At 43.5% G+C, this 12,354-nt stretch overlaps 1 protein-coding gene across 1 annotated transcript; it reads right to left on the bottom strand.

Moving 5' to 3' along the window:
• Positions 1-31: 31 nt before the first annotated feature.
• Positions 32-10,527, bottom strand: LOC115205180 (cytochrome c oxidase assembly protein COX18, mitochondrial). The gene is made up of 7 exons (XM_029770886.1): positions 10,437-10,527; positions 4,706-5,131; positions 3,485-3,585; positions 2,994-3,160; positions 2,742-2,857; positions 1,777-1,884; positions 32-829 (listed from the first exon to the last, which is right to left on the bottom strand). The coding sequence occupies exons 2-7, from the start codon at positions 5,117-5,119 to the stop codon at positions 662-664; spliced, it is 1,074 nt and encodes a 357-aa protein (XP_029626746.1). The 5' UTR covers positions 5,120-5,131; positions 10,437-10,527; the 3' UTR covers positions 32-661.
• Positions 10,528-12,354: the final 1,827 nt, after the last annotated feature.

A 12,354-nucleotide genomic window follows, 5' to 3' on the forward strand; every position in this document is an offset into this window, starting at 1 on the left:
AGTTACTTACTTTGCAATTAACCAAATGCCACAGTTAATACAAAATGTTTTATTTTACTGATGTAACTTAATTACTTCAACTTTGAGCACATCTGATGTCATCAACAATTTCTGGATCACAATAAAATTCACAAAATAACAAACCTTTCATGCAATTCACACTGAAAGTTCAAAGTACAAATGTAGTATCCATTGATCATCCATGACTGTGATCGTTATCTTAAACACATTTCTTGCATGTCATTTGCCAGTTACATTGCCAGTTAGTCTTCAATCACAACACCATGTTATCCTGGGTAGAACAGGAAGTGGTTACCTTTCAAAGTAAACCTGCATGTACATGCTACAGTATATACCAGTCACAAACATATCTTGACACTGACTTGGTTTGTCAGATATGGACGTGTTGGATACTCCATGTCCACAAGGTCTGATTCTCTCTGATGGACCGTGGTCCACTCTAGATCTTAGTTTAGTGGTCACCAACCCTGGTCCTGGAGAGATACAGGGTGTACAGTGCAGGTGTTTGTTCCAACCCAGCGTTAACACGCGTGATTCTTCAACTCGTAATGAAGATTGACTGAATCAGGGGAAGGGGCTATGGCATTGACATGATTGGGGGCTACAGTCTCTTTCTCTACTATCAGATGGAAAACCTCTTTCACTTGATGTATTTGGAGACAAAGGAGGAAGCGATGTCCCTGTAAGGCGTGTCCGAGTCGGAGCGCGTGGGGGGGATGCGGCACAGCCTCTGGAAGCGAGGCGAGCGCAGGAGCAGGTTGTGGCCCAGTCCCACACAACTGGAGCTTAGCCAGTACAGAGCCATGGACTGAGGAAGGGAGAAAGAGAGCGTTCAGCATAGACAAATAAGCAAAGTTGAATTCCATGCATAGCCGTAAAATTTTATTCAACCGAAAGCTTTAGAAAATGAGGTGCATACGGTTAGCCCTTCATAATTATATCTGAAAAAAGAATTACCAAACATCACCTTGCTAAAATATATATCTAACTAAACCAAAGATCGTGAAGAGCTTCTGATTTTTTTCAGTCTCCCTTGCAGCATTTCACAAGGCCTACTCTCACATGGAACAGCGTTTTGGGTTCCTCTTCCGCAGTTTCTTATGCAACTACGATGGTTCTCCGAGGGAGACACAACAAAAATGACGCTCCAGATTATCGAATCAGATTGAGGGGGGGGGCTAGATTGGGAGGCTGCATCAGTGTACCTGGGAAAGATAGGAACGAGAGAGGGCTTTCAAAGCCCGATGGGGGTCTTCAGGGACAAACAGGGTTTGTCTGTGGCAACATCTGCCCAACTGTAGAGTGTACAGAGCGTGTATGTGTCTTTCGCACAGTGTCCCAGATAAGCGGGACGTCCTGTGCATGGGTCTGTGGACTTGGTGGAACTATCACCAAAGTCGGGGAGAAAACATCCTCAGTGTTTTTTTCTGCTATCACCATTTCGGTGGGCTTCTAAACAAAGTGTTAGTCTCATCCATCCCTTACGTAATGTGATGGGTGGATAGGCGCACGGGGCAAGGGAGGTTATGCCTGTCTGGGCAAGAGGGAGACAGAGGTGTGGCTGAAGTCTTTTGTTTCAGCGCTAGTGGGAGGGTGTTGCCATAGGGATGGCTAGTGAAATGTGCTAGCTGTCTTAATGTACAGGGGGAAAGTGATGTGGCATGTTTAACAGCTTTTGTGAGGACATGTTGTTGAAGGACAAATGGTTTGTGGTTGCGTGTGCTGACACACAAGCATGCAGACACACACACTTACGGAGGGCACGGTGGCAGCTATGGGTATCATCAACAGAGAGATCCCTCTGATAAAGTTGGTCACATACTTCTGGAACTTGGATGCTTCTATCCTCCGCAGAGCAAATACCTGACAACACAAATAAACTAGACTGAAGGGAAACGTTCACGGTGAAGGTCTCGACATTCTCATTGCTACTGGGAAATTAATTCTGGTTTTTAATATCTATTCACGGGTCAGTGAGGGATGCAGAATGACAAATCTCAAATTTTATTTGTCACATGCTGTGTAGACTAACAGTGAAACGCTTAAAGGGATACTTCGGGATTTTGCCAATGAACAGCTCTACTTCCCCATAGTCAGATTAACCATTTTTATGTTTCTGCATCCAGTATGAAGGAAGTTACGTAGTTTCGCAAGCCAATGCTAACTAGTATTAGCACAATGACTAGATGTCTATGGGATCTACTAGCTTGCTAGCAGTTCCATAGACTTCGTCATTGCGCTAATGCTAATCAGCAACTTCCTTCAAACTGCACACCGAGACATAAAAATGGTATCCACGAGTTCATCTGACTCTGGGGAAGTAGATAAAGGGATTCATTGCCAAAATCCTGAAGTATCCCTTTAAATCAAAAACAGATGTGACTATCAGAAAACGAGTCTGAACCAAGCGAGCAACTCTCACATCACTATCTTTTTCGTATCCCAGTAGATAATCTACGAAAGTATGTTCTGTCCTAGCCTACATTTGAGTATTTCATTACACCAAAACCTGACACTCCACTCCACCCCCTGAAATCTATTGTGAGTTGAACACACGTCTATCTGAAAGCATGTTAGGTGAGGAGTGTCCTCTTGTAAAAACAACTGCCACAGGGTCTGAATACTAGGTGGATCAAAGCTTTCATCTAAAAGGTTTCCCTGTTGTGTGTCTAATGGAGGTGTTGTTCAAGCCGGGTGTGTTAGTTCGACCAGGGCCTCACCTCTGTGATGAGCAGGTTGATGAGGCCCAGAGAGACAGGCATGATCCAGGTAGAGTCAGGCAATGTCAGGTCGGAGAACCATAGAGTTCCCCCTACTGTCAGCTCTGTCTGCAACGCTGAAAACAAAAATCATATTTGAAATGTTCCATATTCCATTCCAAACTTAAAGCAAAACAAATGTGATTATGTAGCTTGTAGAAGATACAACAGACTTGATTGTGATTCAAGTCTGTGGTGAGTGTGGAGGTTTACCGGTGGCAGCATCAGTCACCCCCAGGCTCAGGTTGCGCAGGGCCAGGGAGAGGCAAACCCACATGGGCAGCTGCACCCATACCAGCAGACTGGCCTTGAAGGGGTGGCAGTTATCCCTCACGTACAGCTCAGACACTATCCTCTTCAGGTTTTTCTTGAATTGGTATCTAATGGGACACAAAGGATGCCAGGCCATTAAGGAAGTTCCATTTTTAAAGGCACTACTTTTAAAACCTCATAGCTGACTTTGGAAAACTGACAGTGTAATGTATCAGTTGAACAACATGGAACTTTCCCATAGAAATTCCATTGTATTCCATAACTAACCAGATCTAAAAAGTTAACTGTCATACACCATTACATTGACAAATCTCAAACTGCATGGAAGTGTGTTGTGTTTTGGTTAATATTTATAGGCTGTGGTTTCGGAGTTGGTGCCAAGCTCCCAGAGGCAGCCCTCCAGGAGCCCAGGTCAAAGGTCATTTATTCACCGGCAGTGTTTTTCCGTCCAGCCCTTCTCTTTGGCCCGCACCGAGATCTCGTAGCGCAGTCTCTTAGCCAGCTCCGCTATCTCCACTTGCAGGGCTTCAACCTAGCTGGAGGCAAAGAGAAGCATGGGGGTTAACTTTGATTCAACATGGACTCCCCCTGAAATGCAGCCAAAAGTTCTAAATTACACAGCCCACATTAGTAACCCAAAACTGGACATGGGTCGTAGAGGGAATCAGGCTGGCCAGGGAGCCTGGTCACGAAGGACCACTCTCTGAGTTATGACAACAAAACATTCAACCCGACTGCTCCTTTTTTTAAATCAAGTTCTCAAAGTCCTCCAACAGTCCGGGACCTTGATGTATTACAGCCAAATATCAAAGTCAAAAAGCTGTTTTTCTCATGATGACTCATCATGGAGGACATTCATAGGCTTGAGTAGAATGCTGCTGTGTGTGTGTGTGAGGCCTGTGGGAGCGATATGCTGACCTTTACTCTAACACAGTGGGAGAGAGAGCAGCACTGGGGAGGGGAAGAAAGGGAGGAGGAGGACACTGGGGGAGAAACAAAAACTGGAAAAAGAAACAACCGACAGCTGAGGAGGACGGAGGAGTGGGAAAGAATGCTTAATAAAGGCCAAGGGCTCAGCAATGTTTGCACAGTCACAGAGAAGCATTGGCTGACTTTAAATTGCCTGTCACAGTTCCCAAGAATGTGTGTAAACATCTTCCTGGGATGCTTCAGTAACGGACAAGGATGGGAGACGAGGGAGTTTCAAGTGCAGCAGAGAAAACCTTCCCATTGTGACTATATCATGTTCCACAGCCCACTTGTTTCACACAACAATATGGATGAGAACTTCAAATCCTGTTTATTTACATATCAAATTGTTAAGCAAATTATACATTACACCAGCGGTGCACCTCAACAGTCTAACGTAGCTTCCTCGTCTCTTTTCCTTGACCTGCACCCATATGTACTTGCAAAATAGGTGAAACCAATGGTCGAGCCTTCCTGGATATTTGCTTTCAACTTGCCAGTTCTTGCATATCTGTGCAGATGAAGGAAATAAGATGAGGAAGAATGCCACATGACTTTAGACTATAGAGATGCACCCAAGGGCTTCTCAATCTCAACTCTGCCCCTGTTGGGACTAGTGTGGGCTGAAAGAAGGAAAAAAAAATAACGACTATATAATGCTCGGTTCTTGATGCAACACAGACCTTTGCTATGATGACAGCCTGATAGGCTCCCAGTGGCAGTGTGACAACTGTCCTCAGGGCCACAGTGGTGCATACGATACTGGCCCACCATGGTAGACCTGTGGCCTGATGGACAGAGATCAGTAGCTGCTCAGTCAGATGGACAGGAGTAGAGTCTGCTAGGCTCTCATACCAGCCTGTACCGTTGGCTGTAGATGCTGGTCTACATGGCTGAAAGCATAAAGTTGATTTGAGAGGCAGACTAGGACGGAGACGTGGTAATGTGTCCACCCGAAGGGGAACGTGGCTGCGGTATGTTTTGTGGTGGTCACAGGCAAAGGGAGCGTGGGAGATGCTTCGAATGGGAGGTCTGGATGACAGGTGGCTGATTTGATGTAATATCCGCAGTGAGCCAGGTCTCACGTTCACGGTCATCTTCAGACAAATCTGTAGAGGAGAGGACAATTTTTTAAAGAAGTAGGCTTTGGCAAAAGAAGTTGTACAGTAGTATGTAAATCAATCACCATTGGCACATTTTTATTTAGCCTAGCTAGCAGCAATGACTGGCCCTTCTGTAAGGTAGACATACACGCCACCTAGCTAGCTAGCTACACAGGCAACAAGGTCAATGGACATTGGAACTGTTTTGCTTTGCAGCAAGTTTTCCATTACTTTAGGGCAGGTATTCCCAAACTGGGGTACGCAATGCTGTCTATACATTTGGGTGAGGTTTTTTCTCTCGCCTGAGTAGCCTCGTTTCACTGCCAAAAATAAAATTAAACCATCTAGTGTTCAGCGAAATATCAACACAATGTCAAATACAGGTAGCCTAGTCAAATAATTAACATCCAATCACATAAACCGTTACTCTCTCGCGGGAATTCCACTAACGGTCCGTATGTAGCCAAATGTAGCTGCTGCTCATTCCGATTGCTTGAAAATGCTACTACCAGCAGTACTACACCTGCACCTGTCGACGACAAGTTGTTCTGCTTCCACAAGCACATCCAATGCTAGCATCAGTAATTCTACATTTGTTGTTAGCCCAGCTAGCATGGACACTGACAGTTGTGAATCTGATGCAGCTGAAGAGCTACTTCCCCCTTACCGGGGAAAGCACCGAACCGTCAAAGAGGCACAAATATGATGAGAACTACATTGATTTGGGGTTCACTTATATTGGGAGTAGTGCCTTTCCTCAGCCACAGTGTATTATATGTGCAAAAGTACTATTTCACAACTCGATGAAACCTTCACTCTTGCACAGACATTTAAAAACAAAACATGCCAATTTGGAAAATAAGCCACGGGAGTTTGAGTGAAAATAAAGACGACTTTCGATTAGTAAGACATGTATAAAAGCAACAGATACCATTAATATGAAGGGGCTAGAAGCGTCTTATATGGTGAGCTACCGAGTGGCTGGGACAGGCAAGCTCCATACTATTGTGGAGGACTTAATTCTTCCTGCTGCCGTGGATATGGTTGGGACAATGCTGGGGGGAAATTCCCAAAAAAACGATATAAAGACAATTCCATTGTCAAACAACACTCTTTCACAATACATCAGTGACATGGCAGGAGATGTTTTGAAACAATTCGCATACAAGCCAGTGAATTATATGCGTTACAGCTGGATGAGTCAACAGACGTGGCGGGCCTGGCACAGCTCCTGGTATATGTCCGTTACGTTTATGGGGGGTTAATTAAGAAAGACATCCTCTTCTGCAAACCAGGATAACATGAGAGGATATTTTTAAAATACTGGACAGCTTTGTGACATCAAATGGACTTTGGTGGTCAAGATGTGTTGGTATCTGTACTGATAGCGCAAAAGCCATGACAGGGAGACATAGTGGAGTGGTAACGCGCATGCAAGCAGTTGCTCCCGACGCCACTTGGGTACACTGCAGCATCCACCGAGAGGCTCTTGCTGCCAAGGGAATGCTTGGCAGTTTGAAAGACGTTTTGGACAGTGAAAATGGTTACCTTTGTTAAAGCAATGCCCCTGAACTCTCGTGTATTTTCTGCACTATGTAATGATATGGGCAGCGACCATGTAATGCTTTTACAGCATAACAGAGTGCGCTGGTTATCACGGGGCAAAGTATTGAAGCGTTTTTTATTTTTTTTTATTGAGAGACGAGCTTAAAGTTCTTTACTGACCATAATTTTCATTTGTCTGACCGCTTGCATGATGACGAGTTTCTCACACAACTGGCCAATCTGGGTGATGTTTTTTCTCGCCTGAATGATCTAAATCTAGGATTACAGGGTCTCTCCAACTATATTCAATGTGCGGGACAAAATTGAGGCTATGATTAAGTAGCTGGAGTTCTTCTCGGTCTCCTTTAACAAGGACAACACAGGTTTTATATGTATGATTTTTTGTGTGCAAATGAACTCAAGCTTACGGACAATGTCAAATGTGATATAGCAGGCCTCCCGAGTGCATCGCAGTGCTAGCTGTGCCACTAGAGATCCTGGTTTGAGTCCAGGCTCTGTCGCAGCCGGCCGCAACTGGGAGACCCATGGGGCGGCGCACAATTGGCCCAGCGTCGTCCGGGTTAGGGAGGGTTTGGCCGGCAGGGATATCCTTGTCCCATCGCGCACTAACAACTCCTGTGGCGGGCCGGGGCGCAGTGCACGCTGACATGGTCGCCAGGTGTACGGTGTTCCCTCCGACACATTGGTGCGGCTGGCTTCCGGGTTAAGTGGGCATTGTGTCAAGAAGCAGTGTGGCTTGGTTGGGTTGTGTTTCAGAGGATGCACGACTCTCGACCTTCGCCTCTCCCGAGTCCGTACGAGAGTTGCAGTGATGAGACAGGACTGTAACTGCCAATTGGATACCACAAAATTGGGGAGAAAAAGGGGTTAAAAAAATGTAATAAAAATTGTGATATAGTGAAGCACCAAAGTTGGGTGCGCAATTCCGCAGATACTTTCCCGAAACGGATGACACAAACAACTGGATTCGTTATCCACCTACCGATATCTGAACAAGAGAGCCTCATCGAAATTGCAACAAGCGGTTCTGTGAAAATGTAATTTAATTACAAGCCACTGCCAGATTTTTTGATTGGGCTGCGCTCAGAGCATCCTGCCTTGGCAAATCGCACTGTTAAGATACTGATGCCCTTTCCAACCACGTACCTATGTGAGAGTGGATTCTCGGCCCTCACTAACATGAAAACTAAATACAGGCCCAGACTGTGTGGAAAATGATTTAAGACAGACTCTCCAATACAACCCAACATTGCAGAGTTATGTGCATCCTTTCAAGCACACCCTTCTCATTAACCTGTGGTGAGTTATTCACAATTTTCGATGAACAAATAAGGTTTTATATGCAAGATGGTTAAATAAAGAGCAAAATGATTGATTATTGTATTATTATTTGTGCCCTGGTCCTATATGAGCTCTGTCACTTCCCACGAGCTGGGTTGTAACAAAAACTCATTCTTATGTTTAATACATGTATCGTATAGTGTGGGTGTGTGTGTGGCAGGCTTAGAATGACGTCAAGAAAACAACATTTGAGAGTGTGCTGACCCTGGTGCTTGAGCAGGTACGCAGCTGGAGGTTGAATGTTTGAAGGGGTACGGGACTATAAAACGTTTGGGAACCACTGCTTTAGGGGAATAGGAACGACTCAAGAAAGCTGTTGTAAGCGAGCAGGTTATTTTACAACTAAAACCTCTTTGTAGCTAGTACATCATGTACTGTACTAGCCCTTGATCATGACTCTCAGTTCCATTACACAAGAGTCACTGGACGAAGGCGTCTTCTGTACGGGGGAGTTTTGTCGAGAGCCTGCCGCTCGGTCTGAACATTAACACCCATCACTTGGTTTCGGAAGCATAAGGACCTTTTCTGTCTTATCTGATAATAATAATAATAATAAATAAAAAAAGGTTACGTTGATACATACCTTTATAGGGTTAGTGAATTCCCACACGGCAATATCTCTATGTTAGTGTTTATGGAAAACCTCCCTTATCGGAGTTGCCAACAACCGGATGCATCCGGTTTTCAGGGATACAGCTAATTCAACATAGCTTCCTTTTTAGCTGATAAATGAAAGTGGGAACTCTGCTCAGGCATATTTTAAAGCCTGCTACGTTAAGTTAACCAGAGAGGAAGAAGCGAGGGACAACTGGGGCCAAAATCTCTTCTCCAGCAGGTGGTGTTTTTTCACGTTTTTAACTCACCAAGCAAGGAGTTTTGGTTTAGAGCTCAATAAGTGTGTCGAATTTGGTTAACAAAAAATGTAATGCTTTTTTTTGCTACGTGTGGCATATTTGATCAGTATTAGTTTCGTAATGATTAGGTTGTTATGCGTGTACTGATATAAGTACAATAAAAATAAGAGTACCCACTTTATATCAGTTGTACCTGGTTGTCAGTAGTTCCCACTGCCACAAAGTCATAAACCCTGCCAATTTTTACCATTTTAAACCTAACCACACTGCTAGCCTTCAGACCAAAAATGAGCATTTTTGAATATGAGCATTTTTTAATATGTGTTTGTGGGAACTAGCCGAAGAAGTTGTGCCTTTTGTTCACAGTCAGCATATCTGCCCTCTCATCGGCTAGAATGGTACCACCTGATCTTGCCCCCTCCCGACTGCCTTTCATTTTTGAAGACGTTTCTTTTCATTGTTAGATCGGCCACTAGAGTATCTGGTCAATAGTCAATAGAATGGATAATCTGTGGGTTAACGAAATGATAAACTAGGTGGTTCGAGCCCTGAATGCTGATTGGCTGACAGCCGTGTTAAAATCAGACCTCACCTTGATGCATCTTGCATAAGAACAGCCCTTAGCCGTGGTACATTGGCCATATACCACACCTGCCTTCTTGCTTAAATATACACTACCTGTGCTAATTACCTATCGGCGTCTCCTAACACCTGTGTGTAAACTTTAAGAGTTAAGCCAAAAAAACATCTGGTTGCAACTGTTAACGATGTACAGTATGTTTATTTTGCATTTGTGAAATTATGTTGATGTGATATGAACGTAAAGGGATTTATGTTTCTAGAACACTACCGCAATTGAGGATCGATTCACGTTTAGATGGAGTATTTGGCTGTTCTGGTTTCCAGAGCCAATTCACCTTTCAACAGAATGTAAGGTCATTGGATCATAAGGAGTAACGTTACGCTCCTTTAGTCCATTATGGGGATAGTACTGCACATAAGCTATCTAATGTGAATCGATTCTCAATTGCGACATGGTTCTAGAAACAAAGCGTTTTGCTTTTATATCACATCAATATACACAAATTAAAATACACTTAATGGACACTTAACGGGCTTTATCGCAGTTGCAGTTGACACTTTCAGTGATAACACTTTCTGGCGGCCTTCAGTTACACGCAGGTGTTTGGAACACGTTTGATAGCTAATTCATTAGCACAGGTCTGTCTTCCATGAACACGGGCTGCAACATGGAGATACGGCCATGTAGGAATCCTAACCTTATAAAAAGGTGTGTATCAATTCAACGTTTTGATTTTTGAAAATTGTTTCTCGCTGATATGGAAGATAAGGTGCTCAAGCTTCCAAAACAGCAACGCAAGCGATGCGTGTTAAATGTTCGGACCGAGAGTCGGGGCTCTTAACAAAACATCCGGTACAGGAGACACCTTCATCCAATGACTCTTGTGTAATGGAACTATGAGGCTAGTCAGTGACATGCAATTGGCTAGTTATAGCATGTAGTTCGGACAAAAATAATACATTCTCACCTTCGTTCCACTTGCAGAAACTAATATTTAAACGTATGTCCCAAATCGAGTATTCATTTATGATTTCACCTCCAGCTGCCAAACGTGTCGAGGAAATATGACGTCTGGAAAAGAGTTAATACGCCCGTGAGAGGCTAGAGCATTAGCAGCACCTTGTGGAGAAAAGTATGTATGCCCTGAAACCTGCAATTGATCATGAAGGAATGCCTATTTAAAATGTAATTTTTTAAATCTTTATTTAACTAGGCAAGTCAGTTAAGAACACATTCTTATTTACAATGACGGCCTACCGGGGAACAGTGGGTCAACTGCCTTGTTCAGGGGCAGAACGCTCTAACCACTAGTCTACCTGCCGCGTATGAGTGATATGAGTGAATATTCCACCATTTAATCATATGTGTGCTTCCAATAGTTATGTCACACCCAAATGTGTTTAACTTCTTTATCATTTCCGTGATATCTCTCTGCAAAGAAAAGGTCAGCCATTCTAAATGGGTCTAGAAACGTTATTTTCATTGGTTCATAGACCTACCTGTTGAGCTAACATATCTAGATAACGTTGCCCGTTAATGTATTAGGATACTTAGGCTATTTGTATTTTGTATTTATTATGGCTCCCCATTAGCTACTCTTCCTGGGGTCCAGCAAAATTTAAGGCAGTTTATAATTTTAAAAAAAATATTACAATACATTCTCAGATTTCACAACACACTGTGTGCCCTCAGGCCCCTACTCCACAACTACCACATATCTACAGTACAAAATCCATGTGTACGTGTGTATAGTGTGTATGTTATCGTGTGTGTATGCATGTGTCTGTGCCTATGTTTGTGTTGCTTCACAGTCCCCACTGTTCCGAAAGGTGCTTTATTTCTGTCTCTTTTTTCAATCTAATTGTACTGCTTGCATGAGTTACTTGATGTGGAATAGTCATGGCTCTATGTCATGGCTCTACATAGTCATGGCTCTATGTAGTAATGTGCACCTTCCATAATCTGTTCTAGACTTGTGGACTGTGAAGAGACCTCTTGTGGCATGTCTTGTAGGGTATGCATGGGTGTCCGAGCTGTGCGCCAGTAGTTCAAACAGACAGCTTGGTGCATTCAACATGTCAATACCTCTCATAAATACAAGTAGTGATGGAGTCAATCTCTCCTCCACTTTGAGCCAGGAGAGATTGACATGCATATTATTAATATTAACTCTCTGTGTACATCCAAGGGCCAGCCGTGCTGCCATGTTCTGAACCAATTGCAATTTTCCTAAGTCCTTTTTTGTGGCACCTGATCACACGACTGAACAGTAGTCCAGGTGTGACAAAACTAGGGCCTTTAGGGCCTGCCTTGTTAATAGTGCTGTTAAGAAGATAGAGCAGTGCTTTATTATGGACATGCTTCTCCTGATCTTAACTACTGTTGTTTTGACCATGACCATTTACAATCCAGGGTAACTTCAAGCAGTTTAGTCACCTCAACTTGCTCAAGTTCCACATGATTTATTACAAGATTTAGTTGAGGTTTAGGGTTTAGTGAGTGATTTTTCCCAAATACAATGCTTTTAGTTTTTGAAATATTTAGGAATAACTTATTCCTAGCCACCCACTCTGAAACTAACTGCAACTCTTTGTTAAGTGTTGCAGTCATTTCAGTCGCTGTAGTAGCTGACGTATTGTGTTGAGTCATCCACATACATAGACACTCTGGCTTTACTTAAAGCCAGAGGCAATTCATTAGTAAAGATTGAAAAAAGTAATGGGCCTAGACAGCTGCCTTGGGGAATTCCTGATTCTTTCCAGATTGTTGGAGAGGCTTACATTAAAAAAACACCCTCTGTCTTCTTTTAGACAGGTAATTCTTTATCCACAATATAGCAGGGGGTGTAAAGCCGTAACACATATGTTATGCCAGCAGCAGACAAT

This window comes from Salmo trutta, chromosome 13 (assembly GCF_901001165.1).
Source record: "Salmo trutta chromosome 13, fSalTru1.1, whole genome shotgun sequence".
NCBI lineage: Eukaryota > Metazoa > Chordata > Actinopteri > Salmoniformes > Salmonidae > Salmo > Salmo trutta.